The sequence below is a fragment of the Opisthorchis viverrini genome, assembly GCF_000715545.1.
Source record: "Opisthorchis viverrini unplaced genomic scaffold opera_v5_265, whole genome shotgun sequence".
NCBI classification, from domain to species: Eukaryota; Metazoa; Platyhelminthes; class Trematoda; order Opisthorchiida; family Opisthorchiidae; genus Opisthorchis; species Opisthorchis viverrini.
The window spans coordinates 475,389-499,443 of record NW_008751920.1 but is presented as its reverse complement, the minus strand read 5'-3'; the positions used below and the strand labels follow the sequence as shown (position 1 = coordinate 499,443).

At 45.2% G+C, this 24,055-nt stretch overlaps 2 protein-coding genes across 2 annotated transcripts in view; one reads left to right on the top strand and one right to left on the bottom strand.

Moving 5' to 3' along the window:
- Window positions 1–12,554: 12,554 nt before the first annotated feature.
- On the bottom strand, window positions 12,555–18,663 carry T265_09228 (hypothetical protein; the record flags this gene model as incomplete). The annotated part of the gene is made up of 5 exons (XM_009175247.1): window positions 12,555–13,084; window positions 14,157–14,287; window positions 15,360–15,614; window positions 15,721–16,228; window positions 18,199–18,663. The coding sequence occupies 5 exons, from the start codon at window positions 18,634–18,636 to the stop codon at window positions 12,935–12,937; spliced, it is 1,482 nt and encodes a 493-aa protein (XP_009173511.1).
- Window positions 17,624–24,055, top strand: part of T265_14788 (hypothetical protein) — a gene marked incomplete at both ends in the record, with an annotated part of 9,836 nt that continues 3,404 nt past the window's right edge. Inside the window, 3 exons of the mRNA XM_009175253.1 lie at window positions 17,624–17,740; window positions 19,210–19,270; window positions 20,669–20,853. Coding sequence (XP_009173517.1) covers window positions 17,624–17,740; window positions 19,210–19,270; window positions 20,669–20,853 — 363 coding nt within the window. The remainder of the gene's footprint in view (window positions 17,741–19,209; window positions 19,271–20,668; window positions 20,854–24,055) is intronic.

The following is a 24,055-nucleotide window of genomic DNA, read 5'->3' as shown; positions in this document are numbered from 1 at the left end:
ACTGGCGAATCAGTTTAAACCAAATCCCTGCTGAGGCCTCGTGACCTTGGACTGTTAAGCTTATGGTCAGGGGCACAAGAAGCGTGGAAGAATCGGCTATACGGATAAACGGTAGCAGGAATCTCAGAGTCACGATGTACAGTGCAACTCTAGAGACTGACTGGTGTCACTGTTGTCGTGGAGTCGGGTGTAACAGTTCCCTGGGGGGGGTGGCTGCAAGTGCACAAGACGGACCGCAAACTCCCCGGATACTGGCTGACTTCATGAGGAGCACATTCTTGGCATGTTCGTTGGAAGTTGGAAAATCAACCTATTATTATCATGAAAGTCTTCAGGATGTTGGGATCTAAACAGTATGCTCGGCAGATCAGAATTAAGGCGTTTCGGATACGGCTGCGTCCAACTGAGGAGTTTGGTTGCAGTTTCATATAAAGGAACACGTGGATGAAAGTGCACAACATGGACAAAAAGTGCTTAAATTTGACTATAACCCTTTAAATTACTACTAGTTTCTCAGCGGCTCCACCAGTGGGGTCACCCTCAATATGTCACGGATCTCGATAATCCTCCGGGTTTCCAGATCGACGCATGCGGAGCCAAAGAGCGGAAAGCCGTAGACCATGCGTTACTAGAGCCGGATCACAGCTATTTAGAGGGCTGGAGGATCCTGGGCCGCAAATTTGGCAACCTCTCAGTTGTCGCAGGAACCATCGCGTCCGTTAACACCGGACCTCCAATCAGGCTGAATTAGGTCCGTTCCTTACTAGAGCTTGCCGACACGGTGAAGACCTGCTGGTTAATCCTTTAAAACTGAATTATTTATCTGAGCGCAATACCGGGACGGTTATAGGTGCCATCATTATACGTCTCCCGATCACCATTCAATCGCGGCGTTTTATCTGAGCGTCGGAAATTCTGCTCTCAAAAAAATTAGTTCCCGTTTCTTTCGAGCTTGTTCAACCGCTGAGTTATTTGCCGGCCCTTTTTCACCATGCTATAAATAGCACAGACCAAAACAATAAAATTGATTTCCTTCCTCAAGAGCCATGCCATGCCATCTGATAACGAGCATTTCATGTACATAAAAATAGTCCGTCTTATGTTGCGCAAAAGGTGAAGTCCCACATTTGCGCCTTTGTTGGGGTTGCACCCCAACAATTCCACCTCGTCAGCTAAAAGTAAAACATTTTTTACATATTTCTTCCTCTGAGTGGTCACACACAAGTGAAGTATAAAGACCTCACTGGTGGTCACACATGACTCCAAATATCAGTTTCCGCCATCCGCTACTCGTTGCTTAGACATGACAGCAAGCGCTCAATGACTGGTGGCCAATAACGTTACATAATTTTTCAGTTCCTCTGGCAGTTTGGTTAATCTGCAGCCTTGTGCATTATATGGAGATTTCCATCGCCGTCCTTTCTCATTTGTCTGCAGCCTCTTACAAAAACCGTCATGCTTATACCAAGGAGTTTCTCTCAAATGACTGTAATTGGGCCAAAAAATTGCTCTCTGTTCAGGCGATCCCCCCAATCGCCACAGTTAAATTAGTGGAGCCATTCACTGCCCAATGCTCTTAGCTACAAAACCTTCACATGTGCAGTGAACCGTTTTGAGCCAAAATGTTGCATTTTGATGTTCATGTGCCCAAACCATAACTATCTTAATCTACGGTCATATTATTGCAGCTTACCAAATTTGATTGTGCAATGCGGCAATCACACCTCTAGCGAAGAATTCTTGTAGAATAATTTCTCAGCATCTCTGAGGTCCCGGGATACCTTGATGTTGCTCAAAATTTTGGACTGTCATTTGAACTCAATTGCCCGTGTGTCCATCAAGGACACGTCATAGCTGGACGCCACCAACAAGGCTTACAGCCGACTTGCTTGCCACATCGGATAACCCTCCAACTTGCCAAAATTACGTGATCACTCTTGCCCTGAACCTTACCTACCATTCGACTGATGCTCATTACAAAACACGAAGTAATAATTTCTCAACACAACAGGCGTTTTACACAACTGTCTGAGTGTAATCTGCATTCGCTAAGCGAATGCACTTTCACAATGGTTTGTTCTGTGCCTCTTGTAATATATCCACAGGCTTGGTCAGTTCTTGGTTTCTGAATCACCAGGAACGAATCCACCCAATCTTCCTACCAATGACGATTTCTTTGTTTTCCCGTCACCGAACGCTGTGTCCCACGATACCACCCGAACGTTCCAAGCTGTGACCTTCTCAGCCCGCTCGCTGAATCACCAGGAACGAATCCACCCAATCTCCCTACCAATGACGATTTCTTTGTTTTCCCATCACCGAACGCTGTGTCCCACGATAACACCCAAACGTTCCGGGCTGTGACCTTCTCAGCCCGCTCGTTCTCATCCCAAAGATTTGGCCTTCGGCACTACCTTACGAACGCTGAGTACGGTAGCTGCCTGTCCCCTGGCCTCCCCTTTGCACATACGTGGATCTCTAACCTGGCAGAAATTTCCTATGATTCCATCTCTGTTAACCACCTGGATGACCCGAATCCCCCTAATCACAGAAATGCACATTCCTTGTCACCTCAAGCATGGCTTCAATCGCGGGGCTGTTTGAGCATTGCCTGCAATCATTTGCGAACCTGGCCCAGCCGCCTCTAAGAGGAGTTTTTCAATCTGCTGAACTTTCCTCTCGGAAATGCACATCTCGGTGCCTCGCTCTACATCCATCTTGCCCTGAACACAAATGCAACAATTTTTTACGTAATCTTTCGGGTGAATGCTTTAGAACAACCTTCCCCTCATGAACAACTTTTACCCCTGGCTTTCCTTCAATGTCAATACAAACGAATATAAACACATTCAAGTATGTTATGCTTCCGGGTTTCAGGCCTTCCCTTATTATTGACACGAATTTCTCCCTCTCGTCATCCATCCTTAGGCTTTTCGTGACCCTGGCCATTAAGTCGACTACCCAAGGTCACCCATCGTCAGAGGCGGTTTTCAGTTTTAGGTCAAGCCAACAGATTTAACGGCCAGAATACCCGCTCCTCTCCTGCCCATTTTTCCAGTTTTAGTCTGCCGTAATTTATATCTACATATCACGTGATAAGCATGTCTCCTTGAATTCGCCTTCCTCTCCATCGTGCTTTTGCCTCCTTTCAAACGGTAAAGACTCGATCATGCTTTAACTGATATGTTGCATACCACAGCCCATTTAATGGAGAGTTTTTTGGTTGTGTCCGACCAAGCAGACAGACGCAGCAAGTAGTCATCATCATCATCGTCAGCATGACATCAGTGTTCAACACCGCTGCCTCACCGCGTCACCCCAAGGAGTCGTACGTGCGCTTTCATTCGTTCATATGTTAGCCACTGTCCGCATGCATCCTTCAGCACCGGGCCGTCTTAAGAAATTTCACAACACTCAACAGCAATTCAGCTGGTTAAGTTCTGTTTTGTGGTTGTATTGCTGCGTCAAACACACTAGCACATGTTGTATGAAGTCGACCTAGAGTGGTTGACTTATTATTTCTTTGGCAATCACCACGTTAGCAGCAAGCGTCTGACTAATTTAGAATTCTGGTGTTTGTTAGACAGACACGTTTTCGGATGGTTGCAACGTTCTGAGTTCAATAACATGTTTAAGCTCAGTTTCGGCGGCCTTCGTGGTGCCTGGTTCGAGTAAGCACATCACTGCAAGGAATTCGTCATGGTATAATGCTGAGCAGCACCGGCAGAGCTCGTAAAAGTTTTCTGAGCCCGTCACTGCTGTAGAACACGTCCGGGACGGTATTTATGTGGTACTTGTTATCAGCGTTGCCAAAAAGATGTGCCATCCGAGTTCGTCTGCACATAGGGTTGCTGAGGAATGCCTAAACAGCGACATCGAACCTAAGCCAAAGGATGTAATTGCTTGGGCTGTCATGTTTAAACTCTGCGCCGTGGACACTACCCGCCCAGCCGTCGGCGGTATCCACCGTAAGTACTATTCAAGCATCTGGAAATCTCTTGCTTTTTATGCGAATTTTACCCCCCGGAGAAACGTCAATGAGTATGTGACTGCAAGTGACCAGCCTCCTCTTCCGCGTTTGACACCTCATTTATGTACTGGGGAGATTTGTAATTGTGGTTTTCATTGACCACAAGCATGCGTTTTTCGCGAGGCAAAGCCGCTGATTACAATATCATTTTAGCGCTTTATTTTAACTCTTATGAGCGTCTGACGCTGCCCTGTGGAGAACAACATGGTGGCCGACGCTATTCCTGGACCGTCACCCAACATTTAAACTGACTCAGCCTGAGCACTTTGGCCACATCCCATCACATGTGGTCGGATATTTTAAGTGTTTGTAGGGACGTCGCATATATTACACTGGATGATTTATTGCCGAGGGCTCCACACGACCTTGCCTGTAACGATTTCCAGGCCCCCACCTCTCGTGGTACACCGAATTCAGTCGAAAAAATCTTGAGGTTCCCCGAGATATTGTTTATTAAGGCACCTACGCCACCAATAAACATAAACAAGCCCCTATTTGGCTCACATCGGTGAGGAATGGTTAGGCTTTTTACAGTTTCGCAAGCTATTGCCTTCTTGCTAACACTTAATCACCGATGGATGAGGAGCCACAAATTCAGGACGCTGGATACTTATCTGTTGCCATAGCGCCTGTGATACGCTGGGTGCTCACGTAGGGTAGCTCACCTCTCCGTGCTGTCACCAAGGTTCCAGTTTGAGAGTGATAATCCTTCAAAGGTTCTTAGTATTCCAAGTCCTCACTCTCTGGGCTGTCAATGTTTTTTTACGTCCCGGCCTACGCCTTTAGCTTCATGGTCGTTTCAGCTGGGTACTACTGTGCCACTGAAAACTTCGTAAAGGATAGCAACGTGTAGCACATCTCATCCCCCAGGGTGCACTCGTTCTGGGATCTACTAAAAGGTCTCGAAGTTTCGTTTACTGACACCCACCCGATCGGCTCCGCGTTGCGTCGGACATCCACGGTGACTCATGCTTTCTGTGATCCCTCCATCACTCATGATGTTAGCCGCTATTTAAGGGAGAATGTCGGTAGATCAGCTTGCTCGGTTGGTGGTCGAGTCGTTCACCGAGCTTGGCAAATTTGCTGCAGACTTTTCGTTATTAAGTAGGGTATCACAACGTTATTCTGATGGTAAGTGGAGCTGCGGGTAGTTATTTGAGGATAGGGTACAGGTGCGCGCGAACTTATATGACCAGAAATGAACCTAGGTTGTTTAGTTGGTTGCCTGGACCGTCAACTTATCTTACGGTGGACCAGCGTTCAGGTTATTTCTAACCGCGCATATGTTGACCATATGTTGATGGTGAACCAAGGTACTGAGCTTAACGAACATTTCTGCCACCAACTTGTTTGTTTTATTTAGTTGATCGCATGATGACCTGCAGCTAGTTTCTAGTGTTTACTTTTCAATTTCCAGAACGCACTGCTCGCCGCTTTCAGCACTAGAGTTGCTCAGGCTAACGCCCGCAGTTTAAGCCCACTGATCGGGTACGGCTGTTGCGCATTCATCCTGGCAATCACTATTTCATTTAAGGTTTCGGTACCCCCGGTTAGAAGCTGCAAATGCTGGGGAGAAGACCCGCATTACCATTGCGTCCAGTGTCCGCGCATATAAAAAACTGCACCTGCTGGCACGTCGTGTCATTTATTGATTATTTCGAGTCCACCCTCCTGTTTTTCTGTGTAAACGGTCAAATAATCTCATTATACTTTGGTTTCAGTTTGTTGCCAACATTCAAACATAATCAAACGTTTTGTGGGTGCCCGAAGCAATCAGTGTCGCACATATCATTAATTGCTTACACGACCCTCACAATTTCTACTACCAAGACGAAATGGTATTTGGATGATTAATCTGAAATAATCGTCGAACTATTCTGGTGAGCGCAACGAGTCTGCAAACAATCAACGAAGTACAAAATACACTAACTGCACGCTAATCAGTCGAACGAACAGCTTTAAGCCACAGCGGTGGAGTTATTTCATTAGTGGTAGGTAAATAGATGCCATAAATTAGCGACAACAAGGTGAAATAATCGTCGAACTATTCTGGTGAGCGCAACGAGTCTGCAAACAATCAACGAAGTACAAAATACACTAACTGCACGCTAATCAGTCGAACGAACAGCTTTAAGCCACAGCGGTGGAGTTATTTCATTAGTGGTAGGTAAATAGATGCCATAAATTAGCGACAACAAGGTATTCTTTGAGTTTGAATTGAGCCACAGCCAGGCCATCTTACTGGTGAGCATCCGTGCGCTATAAACAAGTGAAAGAGTCATCAATGGAGAGTACAGCTATGCATACACATTAAATCATGGCTTGATCAAGCGACTCTTCTGTACCCAACTTCAAAGGCAACGAATATGCCCACAGGCGAGAAATTTCTTTCAATGGAAGGTTGTTCAGTGAAAGGTATTTTACATGCTGAATTTGCTCAGCACTTCAACCAACGAACATCAATGAAACTAATTTAATACAGCGCAGTTGGTGACATTTTTCAACCTCGTATCGAATAAACGTTTGTTTGTCAATGATGATGATGTTATTAGTGCCATCACCATCACCTAATAATAACTGTAGAGTGTACGGCGAAAACGGCTTCTGGACAGTTCCTAATGTGTTTGTGTGATACATTCGAAATGAACGGAAGCTGATCACGAAGGTTAAGCTGAGAATTTAGTGAAGGTGCGGTCGGCGATATTCAAATTTGGCGAGGAATTCCACACTCGTTACTACCTGTCAAAAGTGGGACCAGAAGGAGTCTCCATATGCCACAGTTACACCCATGTGTAACGCGCTCAATGTCAGCGTTATGTTTCGCATTAGATTACCGATGGCCACAGTTTGCTATGTAAGGCAATTTGATGGTTCAAACTTAACTGTAGAGGTGTGAGCAGATCGTAAGGCCAAAAGTAGCAGAGAAATTTTCGTTAGATTGCTGAAGAATGTGTGGCGCATGCGCAGCCCCACGCGTAATTTTTGTGTAAGATTTAGTGCTTCGCTTTGCCTTCTTCCGCTCATTGCTTTTTATCCCTTTTTCTTCTTACCTAAGTTGACGTAAATCCCGCAGTGATTCGAGAAAATGTCTCGCGATAATTTCGTACCTGCCCATGCATCCATCTTGTGAATGTACTTCGACGGTCTCAAGTCTGGTGCCCCAGAGGTCAAGTTCCCCAAATCGGATTCCATGGGCTACCGAACTCACTCGTGCAGCCGGAGAGATATCGATCACCACGCCGCTTGCTCAAAAGCCCTCGAGTTTTACAGTACCAGTGCATCTTGCTCACTGGGAAACACAGGCGCAGTTGAAATGTGTTGGTCGAAAATAACGTGACTGGATTTCCTGAAGGAATAATTAGCAAGTAGAAAATTGTGGGCATTGTATTCAGGGGACACTGTTCACGGTCGTCACACTCGAATTTGAACGGCACGCTTTCCCATTCATATGCTCGGAGGATTGTGGTTCTGCATTTTTTTTCTGGTGGAATGGTGTGAGTGAGAACTGAAGTCGTCAGGCAGTGAGTTTCTGTTTGAAAATATTCCCCCTTAACCGTACTCATAGTTTGGACCTCAATTACACGGGTGCGGAACGAATGTCGAGTTAATCCATATGTGCACCTATTGAGCCACCAATGCACCATTACCGAATTGAGACTGCTTCATGAATAAGCGGAGCCTCCAAAGTACAAATCCTGTACATTTTGGCCTCAGATTAATTCAACTGGCAAGCCTGCGTGTTCTTAAATTCTTCAGTCATCTTTGGTCTTCCATGTCTTCTCCTAGTGGAGAAGCCATATTTGTCGCAGGTAATTTTACAAGAATTAGTCGACAGGTGCAACAGCTGTGGCGGAATTCTCGCGTGTGTTAAATACGGGTCAGATCTACTGTTGCTGTTAATGTAACCCATGGTCCTCGAAATATCGATTCTTGCCTAGTAAAGTTTCCCTTTTTATAATGATGAAGTCCAGTGCTGCCCCTGATCAGCAGTGATGAAGTCAGCTCAAGTAGAAATTAGAAATCAGGGGCAGTAGCTGAGGTCAAGTGGTAGATAACTAAAAGAGGTTATTCCGCTTAAGTGTCGAAGACCCGTTTTCCACGCAATGAGAGTACGCTCCTGATACTTCACCTTTTTCCATTTAAAAGCACACGCAAAAAACCGTATACCCCTTCTTATATAGATGCCGCACTTCATACCTATTGCCACCAGTATGAAGTCCACTCAAGAACAACCGATGAGGCCTTCAAACGACAACTTATTCACGCAATCACCATGTTTTTCGCAACAGTGCATGCGTAATCGTTCGCGGCTACCCAGGTGGAAAGCAGAGTACCATTCCGCGGTACTTCAGAGAACCGAACATCCGATCCACGTGAAACACTGATCTTTCAATAAGCTTACGTGTCACAGAGCTGGTAACACGATTCTAATGGAAGCGCGCTACTTCAAGCCAATAGCGGGGCTGAGTTAATTATTAGCAAACGAGGCTAAAGTTAGCACATCTTCCTAATCCTAAGTTGGTACGTGCCTCACTGTTGGCAAACACCCGGTAAAACGTGAACAAATGTGATTTCGAAAACAGTTACTGTGACACTTCGTACCGAACATGCTCATGTCTAAGCCAACTATTATGAACCGATCGTTTTGCAAATTGAGGACAAAAACTATTTTTTCAGGTTTAGTAGGAATTATTTTCACCTGCAAGCATGTGCCCACCTGGTGATACTAAATTAAAACCAGGAACGTATACTTTCGTGCAATTTTCGACGATAAAATGTTCAGGTCTAGTAAATTGCCGGTTATCACTCATACAGTATCGGTTTCGAAAAGTTGCTTCCGTTCTCAGTTCTATTCGTGACCCTGAACCGTGAAAAAACATGCGAGTAAGTCTCAGTGAGGTAAGTCGCTTGCGGTTCGCTTCAGGCGGTATGGGGCGTGTTTAGCTGATCGGAACAACTAAACCGGAGGTTTAATAAGTGCATATACCCCAATGCCATCAGACTGCTTGCTTTTAGAAAACGTGCTAACAAACAAACTACTGCATCCTAAATAGCAAGAGTGCAACCAATACAGCAGGGTGATCAGTTATGAGTATTTCGTTGGTTTCACTGTGGCTTGGAAAATCATGGTAAGTTGTTACTTTCGTAAATAAGTAAGCTGTCTAATCAGAAACAAGATTACCCTGCTGAATAAGTCGACATTTTGGATTGTAGGAGTGTTAGTTCTCAGCACTCAAAGGACAGTTCCAGTTAGCAGGGACCATAAGCGTTCCCCACCCAGCAATAAAAAACAGGTTAACGTTTGACCTGCCCGCCAAGCTTGGCAGCATTGCTAAAGGCGCTTCATCACTAAGTGAGCCATCATCAGAGCGCATTATTATAGCAATGCTTCACAGAGAGAGTGAAATAGGGGTTTTTGACCGCATTATCGAAAATGGTCTAGACCGATCAAGTGTACAATTAATGTTCTCTAACCGGTGGTGCAATAAAGGGCCATTTAGTAGCCCGCTTTACGCATTTAGTTTGTGGATAATGGTACATAACTCTCATAACAACGATCCGAGAAGCAACCGGGAATGCATTGGACTTTCTGATTTAACGTCCGAGAAGAAATACGAGAAGCCCACAGTGTATAGAGGCTTTACGGTCCTCTCACATCTGGGTACAAGCTATTATTTCACCTGTTCGATGGGCAATTAGACTGTGATGCTTTGGCCTACCCATACCATATTTGGCACCTGCGTTATCAGCTTGCAGTTGGCGCAGCCGGGGTTCTCATCTTCAACAGAAGTCTGCCGAGGTTAAAAGGCACTGTCTTTGGCCCAAATCCATGGGGCTTCAGGTTGAATGTCTTGAAGATCATCGGCTACTTTCGAAGTGGCGTATTAGTGGGGTGAATTTGATATCACTACCTGGCGTGTATGCTTACAGTGGGTGGCACGGGCGTATTAGGAAGTAGTCCTAGCATAACTGTAGCGAGAGGTAGTCGGATCTGATCTATGCCAAAAGGCTATTACATTCCTCCGAACCCTGAGAACATATTTATTTATGCACGCATGCAATAAGTGTGGGAAATCAACTGATTGAATATGTATAGGTTTTGATAGATATGGGTGAATTCTGCCAATCAATAAGAAACTCTGTAAGATTGAACAAATGAAATTTTACACCAAATAAACAAAAATGAGAACCTTTCGGCATACTGATCATGCCGTTTAGAAGCAAGCAAGATGAACATTATTATGAAGAATCCAGTTCTTGGGGAGGACAATAGTACAAAAATGGATTAGCTTTGGACGCATATCAAATGCAGCCACTGCTGATTTCTATGTTCAGAGCAATTTATTTTCGATCATTTCTGTGCAGTTCCACTTGAAAACAATTTCATTCCCCTAAACTCGTATGCTCCGTTTGCCTAACGAGTTTCACACTTTGAGGTCTCGAACAAACAAGTGATCGGTCGTTCCTGAATGGTTATTTCAAATGTAAGCGGTTCCATGTATTTTGAAATTCGATGATTTGACTGGCACAAAAATATACAATCTTCGCAATAGCAAAGTTTAAACCTCAGGAGCTGTTGCGATTAATAAGCTTGAGCTATCAGTCACCACGTACCTTGTTTGAAATGTGCCAAGCTTGTGGCAGCGAAATACGCACTGATCATTATACTTGAAGTGTAAGGTTACGAGTGGGATACGAATGGTCTATATTGGCTACTTTCATGTATTATTTCAAGTCACCAGACCGCACAACTTTACGCTTGCATTACGGTATCCGAACTACAAAAGAGCTTCTTATGAGCTTCATGGGTACGGAACAACCAAAAATCCCACTAAAATCCAAGTGACCTACCTGCTCATTTGAAGAACATGAATCCCACCTCAATGAGCGGTAGTTGTCCAAACGGTTTTTAACTATCTAGTTTGTGCACGAGTTTTTAGCATTTGTTTAGCTCCATGAAGAGCTGAAGATGCCCTGTTTAAAAGCTGTGGGTGGGCCGTGGAAATTAAGTGTATTGACAAGAACACATCCGCAGGAACTCGATGAGATAGCCAGTGAACACCAAGTCTTAGCATTAGTCGAAATGCATCCACAGTGTAGGTACTTATCAACCCGTTGTAAAAATAAAGAAGCACAAAAAAGTGCATATTGTGAGTTACCCTACAAAGCAAACTGTGAATCTTCGTCAGTTGAGCTGCCCGAATCAACCAAGATCATTAGAGAGTGAAGAATGTGAACCGTTATCGGAAACTGGAAGTGGCCAGTTTTTTCTTGGCTAATTTGTTCGTTTCAGTGACATATATGCGTTATTGGTGACGAAGTGTATGCCTTCCAAGCCACTTCACCGACTGACCAATCAAAACCAGTTAGGTACACACTTTCTGTGCATTAGTGTCCCGATTACACACACGATTTACTTCGACAACATCGATATGGACGCACTGTCAAGGTCAATCAAGAAAACCATGTTTGGGGGGATTCGGACGCATTGGCAGGACAGGGTTACCTTTTGGAAGCATTCATTGACCGAGGCATGCGTAAATAACAACTCACTGCCTGCGGCAGATATACGTACACTCTTCATCCGTGTTGGTCCACTTCGGAAGGAGTTCAAGCGCTCATACAGAACAGTAAAACAACCTTGCCGTATAATCAGACCTCTGACAGCATTTTGCATTAAACCGTCAACGGTATGGTGCCCAGTCGAGATATCAATCCAAACAGCAAACAGCCTACTCAAATAATGGCATAAGTAAAAGCTTACCTGGTTTAAGGCAGAAGGCTGGCGGGGACGGAAAATTTCCTCACAGTATTATTTTGAATGTCACCACCCATTTGATGCTTCTTCGGCACACTTTATGATCGGACGTGTTACCTAGGCTAGCTCGAACTTTCATTCGCTGTAATCGCTCAAAGCGACCAGAACGAACGACTAGCTTTCAAAGACCGCACTTGGAAAGTAAGCGCATTTTTGTCCAAAAAAACGACCGAATCTTTCAGTACGATTACTGTTGTCAGTCCACTAGTTTTGGAATAGATTGCGCGCGTCTGGACCCGAAGACACATTAGGAAGGAAACAGAACGGGTAGCAAGTGAGTTTTGAGAATTGGCTTATGTGAGCGAAATCTTCGCCCCCAATACGTCCTCCACTGGGATGGAACGGCTGGCCCAACTGTGACTTACAAAGTAGGACTAACAGTATAACACATCCTGGCAGAACGAAAGCCTTGAATCAACTGCTACAATCATCCGCATTGCAGTTGCATCGCGACAAACATTGAAATTCAGGATTGAGATAACAGCTCGTGACAGTTGGACTGGAATGAAAAGTGGGAGCGCAATTTGACACGGCACCATCCCCGTCGCCAATACGTGTCTGACTACAATTCTTGGGATAATGTCAAAACAGCATGAGCTAGCATAACAATCTCACAGGAACCCCATTCCGTGAACTCTCCACCCGGTAAAGAAGGATCGCCGGGTGTGATCTTTCGTTTCTTCAGATACTTTATTACGAATTACCCCCGAGTGAAGTAGATTTTTGTTTACACGATAAAGGTGGAATTGCTCCGTACGGCCTGTACAGGCCAGTCAAAGGCCTACGAGGGAGACCAAAGACAGATTTCACACTCTCAGTGATCGGTGGCGAGCACAAAAATGTCAGCAAGCATGTACAACAGCATACAAATAAGAAAAATCAAGCGTTATCTCGTTAAGTGGAAAAATCTACGCATCTCACAACGGAAGATATGTTGCTGTAGATAGTTAGCAAGATTCATCTGTCCCTGATATACAATCGGATGAATGATAGACACGTGACTTCCTCCAGCAACTGTACATGGTAAATGCGTATCAGTGAAAAACAACTAAACATGGCACCATAACCGCAGAGGTTAGCATCCGTCAGCCAACGTAAGCGTTAACGACATTGGACCAGGCACTGTAGCGACGGAATCGGTCAACGGACCGGACAATGAAGTAATACAAGTTGTTCGGTTGTACATGCGTCAAGGTGCATGCCATCGGCAGGGGAAGAGCAGCGACATCACCTACCTGTTGGTAAAGTCAGATGGGAAGTAGTTAAAGTCAAGATGTGATTGAAAAAGTGGATTTTGTTAAAGGGCAACAAACCAATTCATCGTAAACTTTCTCACAGTTCAGAATGGACCGGCTGTCTGGTGATTTGCAACTCAAAATACACGGTTCCATGCACACTTGTGAAAGCACCAGCAGCTTCCCAGGTGTACTATATTGGCTACTGCAAGACGGATGGTAAAAGATTACAGAAATCAGGCCCTCCAACGAAGTGTCCCTGAGCACCAGGAAACAGCTAAGGACACACGAACTTTCAGGTAGTTAAACCAGACCCAAACCAACGAGATCACTTGTCCGTATCTAGTACCTAGTTTTACGCTCAGAATTTCCGCCAAAAGTGAAGGAAATATACTGAGTCATTCCAATAAAACAGTTGACTACCTTGTGTGACGGCGCCATCATTGAAACGCCAATCTGCCTGGATCGGTGCGTTCTGTTGCACGCGGGCGTGCACTCATAAGTTGCGGGATTAGTGGAGGCTTCTCCAAAGTAAAACTGTCTGATATAAACAACAGAGCCAGTGAGCGAAACAGCCGTTATGTACTCACATTCAGAAGTAGTACCGTTCCAGGGAATCCCTGAAAAGTGCCGCTTTATTGTTTATTCTTGAAATTAAACAACCGGGCAGACTGAAGATATGCAGCCCAGATAATTAGTAATAATTCAATACTACCAAACCCCACAATCACACGACGATGCCCCCTAATCTGATGAGGTGTAAACAAGGCCAGCCGATAGACAGTTTGCCCGTTTGAGAGAATAGAGATATGGCTTTATACAGAAACGGTGGAGTTTTGCGCAGGATCGGTGACAGAATGACAAATCCAATTGACAACACGAAAACAGGGTTTGCAGGACAATGCAATGGACAGAAAATGGACCAAATTATGAAATCACTATGAAGGACAGTGGAAACAGACAAATGAGCAGAACGAGAGTGAATGAAAATAACCCTGACGACTTCGGAAGTGAAGGTCAGTCTTCTCAAAGTTTGTAAGGGGGCGAATCGACCGATAGGAGAAAAACACACCTTTTTCCAGGGTAGACAGGTACAGAGGGTTTCCAAAGTCACTTCCGAAGACGCGTAGCTATAAATCTCGTAGGCCGTTGCCAGTTCGAATACCATCGAACGATGTGCAACGTTCCATTGCAAGCATATACCTAGATGCGAAGAGAATATGAAATGGAAGTCCGTTGGTACTTGGACAAGATAAGTGCGGAGTGCGTCCAAACCCAAGCTGCAACTCTGATTCATTTTACGCTGTTTTCAGCTACACTTCAAAACATACTGTGAGAACTAGCGCGTTGGCGCGGATGACCTTTGAAGCGAGTACAGAGTAAGATAATTGGAGAAACAGGAATAAACGAATGAACACGGATGAGCGAAGTTATGGTTGATTTAACCAGAAATGGAAAGTCCTTGGGATCAATTCTGGTCACAGGTTATCGGACACAAGCCTCCGCGAGACGCTTTCGTCTCATGTTAAAACCACGGGATATCCACTTCACTCAGTTTGTAGTGAATGCTGTTGTAGTTACGCCGTTTATCTATCCCGTGCGTTGAAATGCACAAATGCCTCGTAAGGAGCACCCGGATGACTATGATATATGGCCAGGCGAGCTTTGAATCTAGACTTGTCAGTGCGTCTTGAAACTTTGTCTAAAATAGTAGAATATTTGTACATGATACATGTGAACGGGTGCGCACATTGTGTTCAAGCTTGCCGGCTCTGATCAAGGTAAAAGGAAGACATTGTGCCATATACCAAAAGGGACCCTTGCAGGTTGGAAACTGCAGTTCCGTACACAGAACCATACCCCCATGGTTTATGTCTCTCACACCCACGTATACGCAGCTTCATGCCTCGTCTAACTTGCTATTACTGTTTATCAACGATTAGGCCTTGGGAAGATCGCGGACAATCTAACTCAACCAATATATACCAAGTAATTACAAAAGTCGGCTACCTACAATATAGAACAAGGCAGTGACAAACGCGGTCGATTAGAAGCAAGTGCGCATGAATCACACGAAAAACATCATGAGCCGAAAACACGTACGAACCCGAAACCAGCACAGCTCACTTCGGAAGCAAAAAACCTCTTGCCTACGACATTAGTTCGTTTCAGGAAATGTTCAGCAACACTATACTGTCTGCACCGGAGAAGCCACATTCACTAATCTGTTCAAAACAAAGAAAAATAACGAAGACAAAACGTGGGTCGTGCATACCTTCCGCAGCTTCAGCTATTGTCAACTGCGGCATTGGCTGAACAGGAGTGGGAAGGACTGTTTGGAGAGGGACTGGCGGTAATGGAGCGACAGGAAGCCGCTGCAGCTCTCTGAATGACATCTGTCGGGGTGAGAAGGACGAAAAGCGTGGGTTTTTGCCCACACTGGGCGTCATGTGTGGTACATTAGGCCAAGCGCCTCGAGGATTGTTAGCTGGTGCAACCGGGGTCGGAGTGATCGGATTGTGATTGGCAACTGGTGATAAGGTAAGAGACAGATGCTCAGTAGAGGCTTATATAACGTGACGAGGGAAATTTGCGTGGACAAGTTATCAGAAGAAAATAAAAAAAATCCCACTCACAAGGATGCGGAGTAAGAGGGGGATTGGCAAACGCAGCATGAGGAGCTGGATTTGTCCCGACTGTGTGTGGAAGAGTGGGTATGCTGTCGTTGGTCTTCTTAGGTTGTGGAGTTGTATCCTCTACAGTAGGACTGCCTTCAGAAGTCAGATCAATCGTGTCCATTGGACGAACATTCAGAGGCATTCTTGCAAATGGATTCTGATGGACAGGGGTGGCGGGCCTCGTCGTAATCAGTGGTAAGGGTGGCCTGATGTTGGGGGCCACAGTATTGGGAACGGGGCCCGTATGCACAGGTGACTGAAAACTGGTAAACACGGATGGAGAGGCGACGGCTGCAGGAGGAAGAACGCTGTTCCGACAAACAACAGCAGGCTGCTGACTGGTTAGATTAGAATTCACAATCTTTTCAGCTGCTGATGTCACCGGCGTGGATGGAGGGAGCCGTGGTGCCTGAGAAGACAATGTGCGTCGTTGACCGACTCCAGCCGTCGGTTTGGGGAGGGTTACCTGCAGACAATCAAGCAGGGCAAGTTAGTTATTCATTAAAGTCAGTACTGTTTAATAGGTGTCGAGTGTAATGAGCGAACTGTTGGATTCTATGTATCCGTTACTTATATTCACTTTGGAAACGGGATAAAAAATTCGTTGTTCAGATCACTTCGAACGACTGTAAGGAACCTACACAAAGTACATTCGCGATAGATATTGGTCTAACCCAAGAGTCCCTGTAAAGAGTATCCGTTTACATGATTTCTGCACCTGAGGACCAGGGGCAACAGCTAGACTGTTCATAAAGATCAAATGAACAAGCAGTCCCCAGTACCTTGGAAAATTGACAAGTGAAACACCGGGGCGTTTCCACAGACGAGTGGTAGAGTCAGGCGTATATACCTAGGATTCGTGTCTCATCACCTTAATAGGAAAACAAACTGAGAGCAAACGGGGATCTTGACAATAGAACTAACATTTTCACTGTTCCCACAGTAAACAAGCATATGGATTTCGACAAAGCGGACAAGATACTCCCATGCAGTCGGTTTGCTGATTGCGGGAAAAGTATTGAAAGTCTATTGAAGCTGGTAGATAATCCATTGTGTAAACACAAACCTTGAATACAATCGGGTATCATTGACCGGCATATTGTGACGTTTCTCGGGTTCACTCAATGATTTTCAGCGACTCACAAGGTACCTCAGGGCATGAGCTATGATGCCAAATCTTGATAAAACGGATTGTTTAGAGGTCGTACTGGTGTAAAGGCTCCACTTTGCTCAATTAACCTTTACACCATTTCGCTTAGTTTGATCAATAAAAGTACACTCCATCAATTTTATTTACGCTATAACCGCCTGCATTACGTACCATGCGTACAACCTTGACCCACTTGACAGTGGGAATGACCGTATGTGACCCCAGTGTTTTCACATACGTACAATAAATACACATGCAACTCGATGTGGCTGACACACGCGTTCATATGGAATGACAGAACTCACCAGGTTCACGGACGACTGAGGTACCTCACTGTGCCAGCACACCGCTTTAGCCAAGGTAATTTCTGCAAAAATACAGACTTGTGTTCTCTCTGCGTCACCATACTGGCATCGCAGTTTCACTGATAGAAATTTTGATCACGCTATGTTGAGGACGCATCTGTACCAACCTTTACTCACCACTCAAGCTATTCTGATATATAGCCTAGGTGGTCGGTTTTACGCTATTCGACTAAAGCTTCTGATAAACGCGGCTCACACTAGTGGTCACAGGGAGGCTGAAAACAAGAAACCCAAGGTGGTCGCGGCTCGTACTTCAAAGAACTAGTCGAACACCACCAGCGTTAGGGATTTGTGCCCAGGGCGAGATGGCCCAAGTAGTTAGAGCTCAAATTTACTGACCGGAAGGTCCGTGGCTCGAACCCGACCCCCGCCTCTCGACTTCCCCAGTCTAGGCTTGGGTAACCTGGCAGTATCCCAGTCCTCGTGCAACCTTCGGGTGGCATGGCAGTTAGGCACCGAAAGGGTGCTACAGCTGAGCAATACTTTTTAAAACGACAATACAAGCATCTATGGGTTCGGTTGACAGTACGATTTCACCCCTAGGCTTGGGTGTTGGTTTATACTAGGCACGTGCGAGGATTACTTGGTCTCGGAGATCTAACGTCAGAAGCACACTGAGGTTCGAATTCTTTTCCACGTTCGTAATGTGGTTGACTTGGCATGTGACTCAACGAAAGTGTGGATCAACAGAAATGATCCGGTGTCAATGGAGAAGAACCCAACCTCAGGAGATACGCCAAATTAATCAACTTAAACATGAAATGCTAGTCATCAGTGAGAGAAATCCAAACAAACAGAAATTCAAAATAAAAATGAAACTATAATGGGGAAACAATAAACCATCTCTTGCCCCTTTTGAAGTAGTTAGGAAAACTTAGTGAGATAATCCTGCAGAAAACGGATGACATTAGCCCAACTAACCCGTTCAATGATGATCTGTTTCAAATCCTTTGACGCCTTTTCAATGCAGTCCATACGTTCCGCGATCTCATTGAATTCCGCTTTCAGTGCAGTCAGGCTCTCTTCAGCCGTGTTTAATCGGGTCACATAGGATGAGAGGTTATGCTGTAGGGAATCTTTGAAACGGCAATCGAACGAGTTCTTGAATAGTTGCATCAAGTCTGGACGAAATGGCCACCCCACATTAGACGTTTTATCTGACGCTTTGTCGACGAAGCCGTTGGTAGTAACATGAGGCTGATTGGTATTATCGAAGCCTAGACGAGCCCGTTTAACGTTGGGTTCAGACGTAGAGTTTGTGCAGTCGGTAGTATGGGGAACTTCTTGAGCATCTTTGGTCGGGCCGTTTACCTTGGTAGGACTGACATCATCTTCACGGTTCTGTTCACCTCCAACCATCGGACAAGATCATTGAACGGGAACCTAGAAAGGATAAGGTCAGCTTGATTAACCTCCCAACAAAGCGGACACCGTACGCACGAATATCACTGAAAGTTACTATGGCTGAGAGTGACTCATCAGTGAATCCAAAGTGGTGGCCTTATTTAGCTTTTCAAAATGTATTCTGACTTGGTATGCAGCATACGTAAATTATTTAATCGAAAATGAATACGCAAAGTACTTAGGTCATTGAAGGTTTAGAAAAAGCCAGTGCAGGCAGGTTGACCTGATGGGAAAGCCACAATACTATCCCTTAAAAGTGAAGAACTCTCGAAACTGAACGAAACCATCTACCCCGTGGAAGCATGCTCTCTTCAGAGTATATGCCTTTATCCCCCTGTAGCCTGGCATTCCTTCCCAAAGTGGACGCAACTTACTCTACTGCATTCACTGATGCTCTTTCTAAGGACAAGGTTAACGCCCAGGGTGGCATCCACGTGACCCTCCTTGGGCTTGACTGAGTGTTGGAGAATACGTGTTGCAGGCTAACCCTAAGTCCCTCTTCCTGCTCCATTTCTTTCTTCTTCGTAGTCAAACAAACGGCAGTGGAGCACCAGTGCTGCTGTCAATGACGATGATGGTGGTGCCGAATGTGTTTTGAGGTAATACTTGGTGAGTGGCAAAACATCCCCGATGTTGGAATGTAGAAGAGGGTAGACATGTTCGGGGCTTACAATACAGTACCACGGAGTTCTATAGGCGCTGACTGCTTGTCATGAGAAACTCGGGGTAATTATTATGAACGAAGATATTGCGCGGGGCTTTCATGTACTCCTGAACACATCCAGGGTCGTTGACCGCCCTACCCAATCGAACAATGGGCTGATGGGACTACGACTGTTTCCATCGACGTATTGCCAACAAAACGATTAACGCCTTCGCGTTAGTATGCGCCGAATCCACGTAGTTCATGCACCTAACAGCGTGCAAACGACTGAGTCCATATGATCATTGAAATCGTGCCTACACTCAAACATTAGGGCCAAAAGTTGGACAATCTAAAATCCGCAAAGTAAAGCTCCAGATAGTGACAGAAAGAGGGTAACATTGTGAATGACCGTACGGTAGATCTTGAAAAAAGTGAAAGTAGTGAACATGTGAGTAGATTAACTTGAAGGAGTATCTGCAACGGAACAGCATACAATCACCATTTACGCAGTGCCAACTGCCATGTTGCTCGAGGTTGACGTAATTACAGTAATTACGTTCAACACTGGATTATTTCCATAGACGACTATCTCATGGACGTTCCCTCATCCAAACGTTCTCAGATCTGTTGACCAAGCTTCTAGGGATGCTATCATTATTCTTAGGGTCATAATGGTCTAATTCGATAATTCCAGGATTTCCGCGTTCAGACACCCAGTCGTATGAAAATGGTCCAATGAATATCAGTAACAGAGTCAAACACATGCTGAACACATGTCAATGATACGTCGCATTCAGGGCAAATGCCTGTACTGATTTCGTGAAGTTCAAGACGTTTTAGTGGTTAAACTCATGTAACAACTAAAAGGCTGAAAAGTGATAGGAGACAGCTTGATCCGACACTACTAGGAGTGGTGAACTCAAGTGGGCTCGTCACACATCCGTATGTAATCACAGGAGAAAGTTAGGTGCGACAACTTTGAACGATAACAACAACCCAAATACTTGACGACCAACATGTCCGAAGACCGTTTTGTGGTCAAGAAAAATCTGCGGTAGTCGGGAGTTGTGGCGGCTCTCACGTATGTGTCAGATGATGAAAGTGGTTGATGCCTTGTCATTCAGTGTGAAACGCTGCTTGATACCTACAGGTTGGATCTCCCTGGTACTCGAATTATCTGCGCAAGCCGGCACCCGAGAGCACTTGGAGCACTATGGCTACAAGATTGATGTCACAGTGGTTTTCACAAGGTGTTTCTGTATCCCTTTTTGAAATAGAAACGAAGAACCCCGTTGCACCCACTCTAACCTGGTATCACACAGCTATGGTTAGGTTCTTAAGGGTTGTCACCAGTCTTATCCCCGAGAGTTATCACGAAGAAAGAAACGTTCAGCTGTAGCCCCCTTCAAAAGCCTAACTGCCATGCCACCCGAACGGATTATGGGGGCCAAGATATTGACATGTTGCCCAATCCTAGACAATGGCAGTGGAGATACGTCGCATTAGAACCACGCATCTTCCGGTCAGTAAGTTCACGCCTTAACCACCTCGAGCCTGAGAAGATGTAATTACTCAGACCGGTTGCCTTGTCAAAGGGGATGATCGAAAATTCGCGCTGCAGTCGTCTTCGTGAGAAATCAGTATCCACTAGTGTCTGTAAAATGCGCTTGCTGAATGGTTATTCGAAGAGTATTCCCCAATGAGTGGCTTTAGACATAAAATCTTCTGGAGGAAATGATTTTGGTGAAACGGAAACTATTAGCTACGGCAGACCTTCCTCTATACCAAGAGGCCACACAATTCTACGACAAGTTAGTCATCTAAGCATGGCATCTTCAGTAACGTCAAATCGGGACTAATGGAAAAATGAGTGGAACGGAAAGGTGACGCTGACGTAGATAGGTAAGCGATCCGTGCAGTGTCCTAGGGAACGAAATCAACTAGGCGAGTTCCTCATGGCCATTGACTTCTATCCAGTATTTCACGAGAAAGAAAGGACCATTCGGTTTAACAACGATCACGGGAAGATTCGTTCATCATAGAATATGGGGATTAAACGGATGGATGGGTTGAGTATGGATTGAGCGGCATCGAGGATGATTCCAACGCTTCACTTTATCACTTTACCTTGACTATCATTCCAGTGACGATAAACCGGCTTCTACGATGTCCCCAATAACATCATCTGAAGCATGACCGCTGGTAGCAAGACCTCCGCAAACATAAACCCAAGGTTTGTTTCAGCGGCGTCAAACCGTACTAGGCAGCGTTCATCCAAGTCGTCAGCTAACCGACACGGAGAAAAGAATAGTATGTGGGCGGCGGTGTTGGAGAATATATAACATGCCCAACCACGGTCTACCAAGGAAAGCATTGTTTCCCGTTCCAAGCCATGACGACGTGGAGTGAAAACAGTTCAAATTAAACTGAGTGCTCCGGCATATTTGCGTCTTCACGGCTGTGGCGCATGTGATCATGGTTGCACGTAGTTGGAAACCCTGCAGGAGAGGGCAAGCAACGAATATCAGTGGCGTACAAGCTGTCATTTCCTAGCTGGACTGCTAAGCTCAAGTTCGCCTGTCGTTGTGCGCTGGCTTTGTGTCGGGTCGATTTCGCTGATAGTGCCTTAATTCGGCGTAATGATCAGACTTACTTTCAATGCTGTCCAAAAGTGTGAGCTTATTATTCCTGATTGTCCACTAAGGAGAAACGGCTTCTTCGCACTATCCTTCCTCTTTACTTCCATTCTTTACTGAAGATTTCTTCCTTCATGGTTCTAGGGCAGTTTAGCGCCAGAATGTATTAGTGTCACATTGATACCGAAAATGATAACGTGCGACGAAAGACTGGTGCGTTACACGAAATCAAACGGCATGCGAGGAAGCGGATACCCTTGTCAGTCTCCACATGATAGAACAAAGGTTGACGACTCTCTCACAAATACGGACCCTTGTAGCGTCCTCAACACATTGACTAACTCCAAGGGGAGGCCCGATTTCACCACACTCCTCATGGCTTCTCAGTACGGAGTCGAAGCCGATGAAATAAATGATGGTTGGTTTTTGCTATTTGTATTGCTATTTCAAAACGCGAATAACTGATAGGTAAAAACTTGCTCTGGGCGAAATCCCGTCTGCTTTAGCCTGGTATGTGGACGTTTTTTTACTGGCAAAGCTATTCAAGATCTTCGCAGATGAAATCAAGAAGCTTATACCAATGAGTGCTATAAACAGATTAGTCGCCTCCTCTGGGAAAGGACGGAAGATCAGAGGTGTTCCAATAAAATAGAAACACTTTAACGTTTCAGGACGAACAGGGCCTGGAGTGATGCGGAAAGAGTTAGTCTGACCTGGGGTTTTCAAACTGCCGTCTTTCAACAGATCAACTGCTTCGGTTTTCTTTTTTCTTTGGATAGACATTGCTTTGATCACACCTCAGTGAGGGACTCACGGGTGAGAAAGATGTGTTCAACTGATCGAAAAACACTAGTTAGCGTTCGGGAATGGTCTGGCCAGATGCAGTGTGCCAGAAGGATTTGGCGGATAATCGTTCACGGCAATCAAGCATCAGTATTGAACGCTGGTCTTATAATGCCAATGATGATGGTGATGATCACCGAAGGCGAGTCGAAGGCGGTGAAATGGCTTCGGACTATTACCACAATTTGACGAACTTATCAGTGGTTATCAGTTCAGTCCAGTAGTGACTCCAATTGTTCCTGAAGACCACAATGCATGACATAGGAGTGCGGGATAGTTCAGTACGCTTGACAACTTCGCCTCTTTAGAAGGGTATGATCTAAAACTTCTGTCGGTGTGGAGTTGTTTCCAGATGACTAGCAGTACCACCATGCGACACCAAGAGTACACGCCTCTTATGTATTGACATTGTCGAGCACTGGAGGACACTTCTTTATTGCGGGCGATGCTTATCCGGACAACTGTAAACGGCGATGTTGCATTCGAAGACTTGGAAGATTTATTAGACAAAGCGCAGGCATTGCTTGAAACAACGTAATCTGGCCCTTTTCTGTTCCATAGTTTTTCTTTAAAAGAACGGAAATGCAGATTGTATGAAACCACCTAGATCTCACCACGACGAAGTCCGTCTGGTGGGCTGTATGGCTATCGTTGAAATAACAAATACTCACACACTTCTTGAGATGCTGGAGACGCGAGGTATAATTGACTGATGCACAAGCGTGTCATTGCTTGGACAGCTAAAATCTAAACTGACACTGTCAAGGTAACACACGGTATTGTGCGGGCATTTCGGGCATCACCGGTAATTACCAATTCGCGTTTTTTTTGGTTCAGAGCTGTTTTAAGCTTGCCAAACATTGATCTTTTCTGTTCCGACCACAACCACGGATCGGGATAGACCAGCTCGAACGAGCCTATCACACCTTCAGCGGATTATTAGGTACAAGGGCCATAACTTACTAGTCAGAAATTCCTTGTGCACAAACATGAACGAGCTAGGGATAACCATAATTCCCAGATAGTTGAAATTGATTGGAAGCATGTTCAGAGGTTCCAAATTAAGACAAGTGGACCACGCCCACAACACCCTAGGTAATGAAGACCAAGTATGCCGATAACTAAGAAGACACTTCCATCATGTTTCAATATCTACCACAAACATCTTCTGATTTTACGCTCCCCGGACTAGCTTTATTAGAATCCTGGCACCTGTATAGCCAGCAAACGCTAGCCCGGCAACATGCAG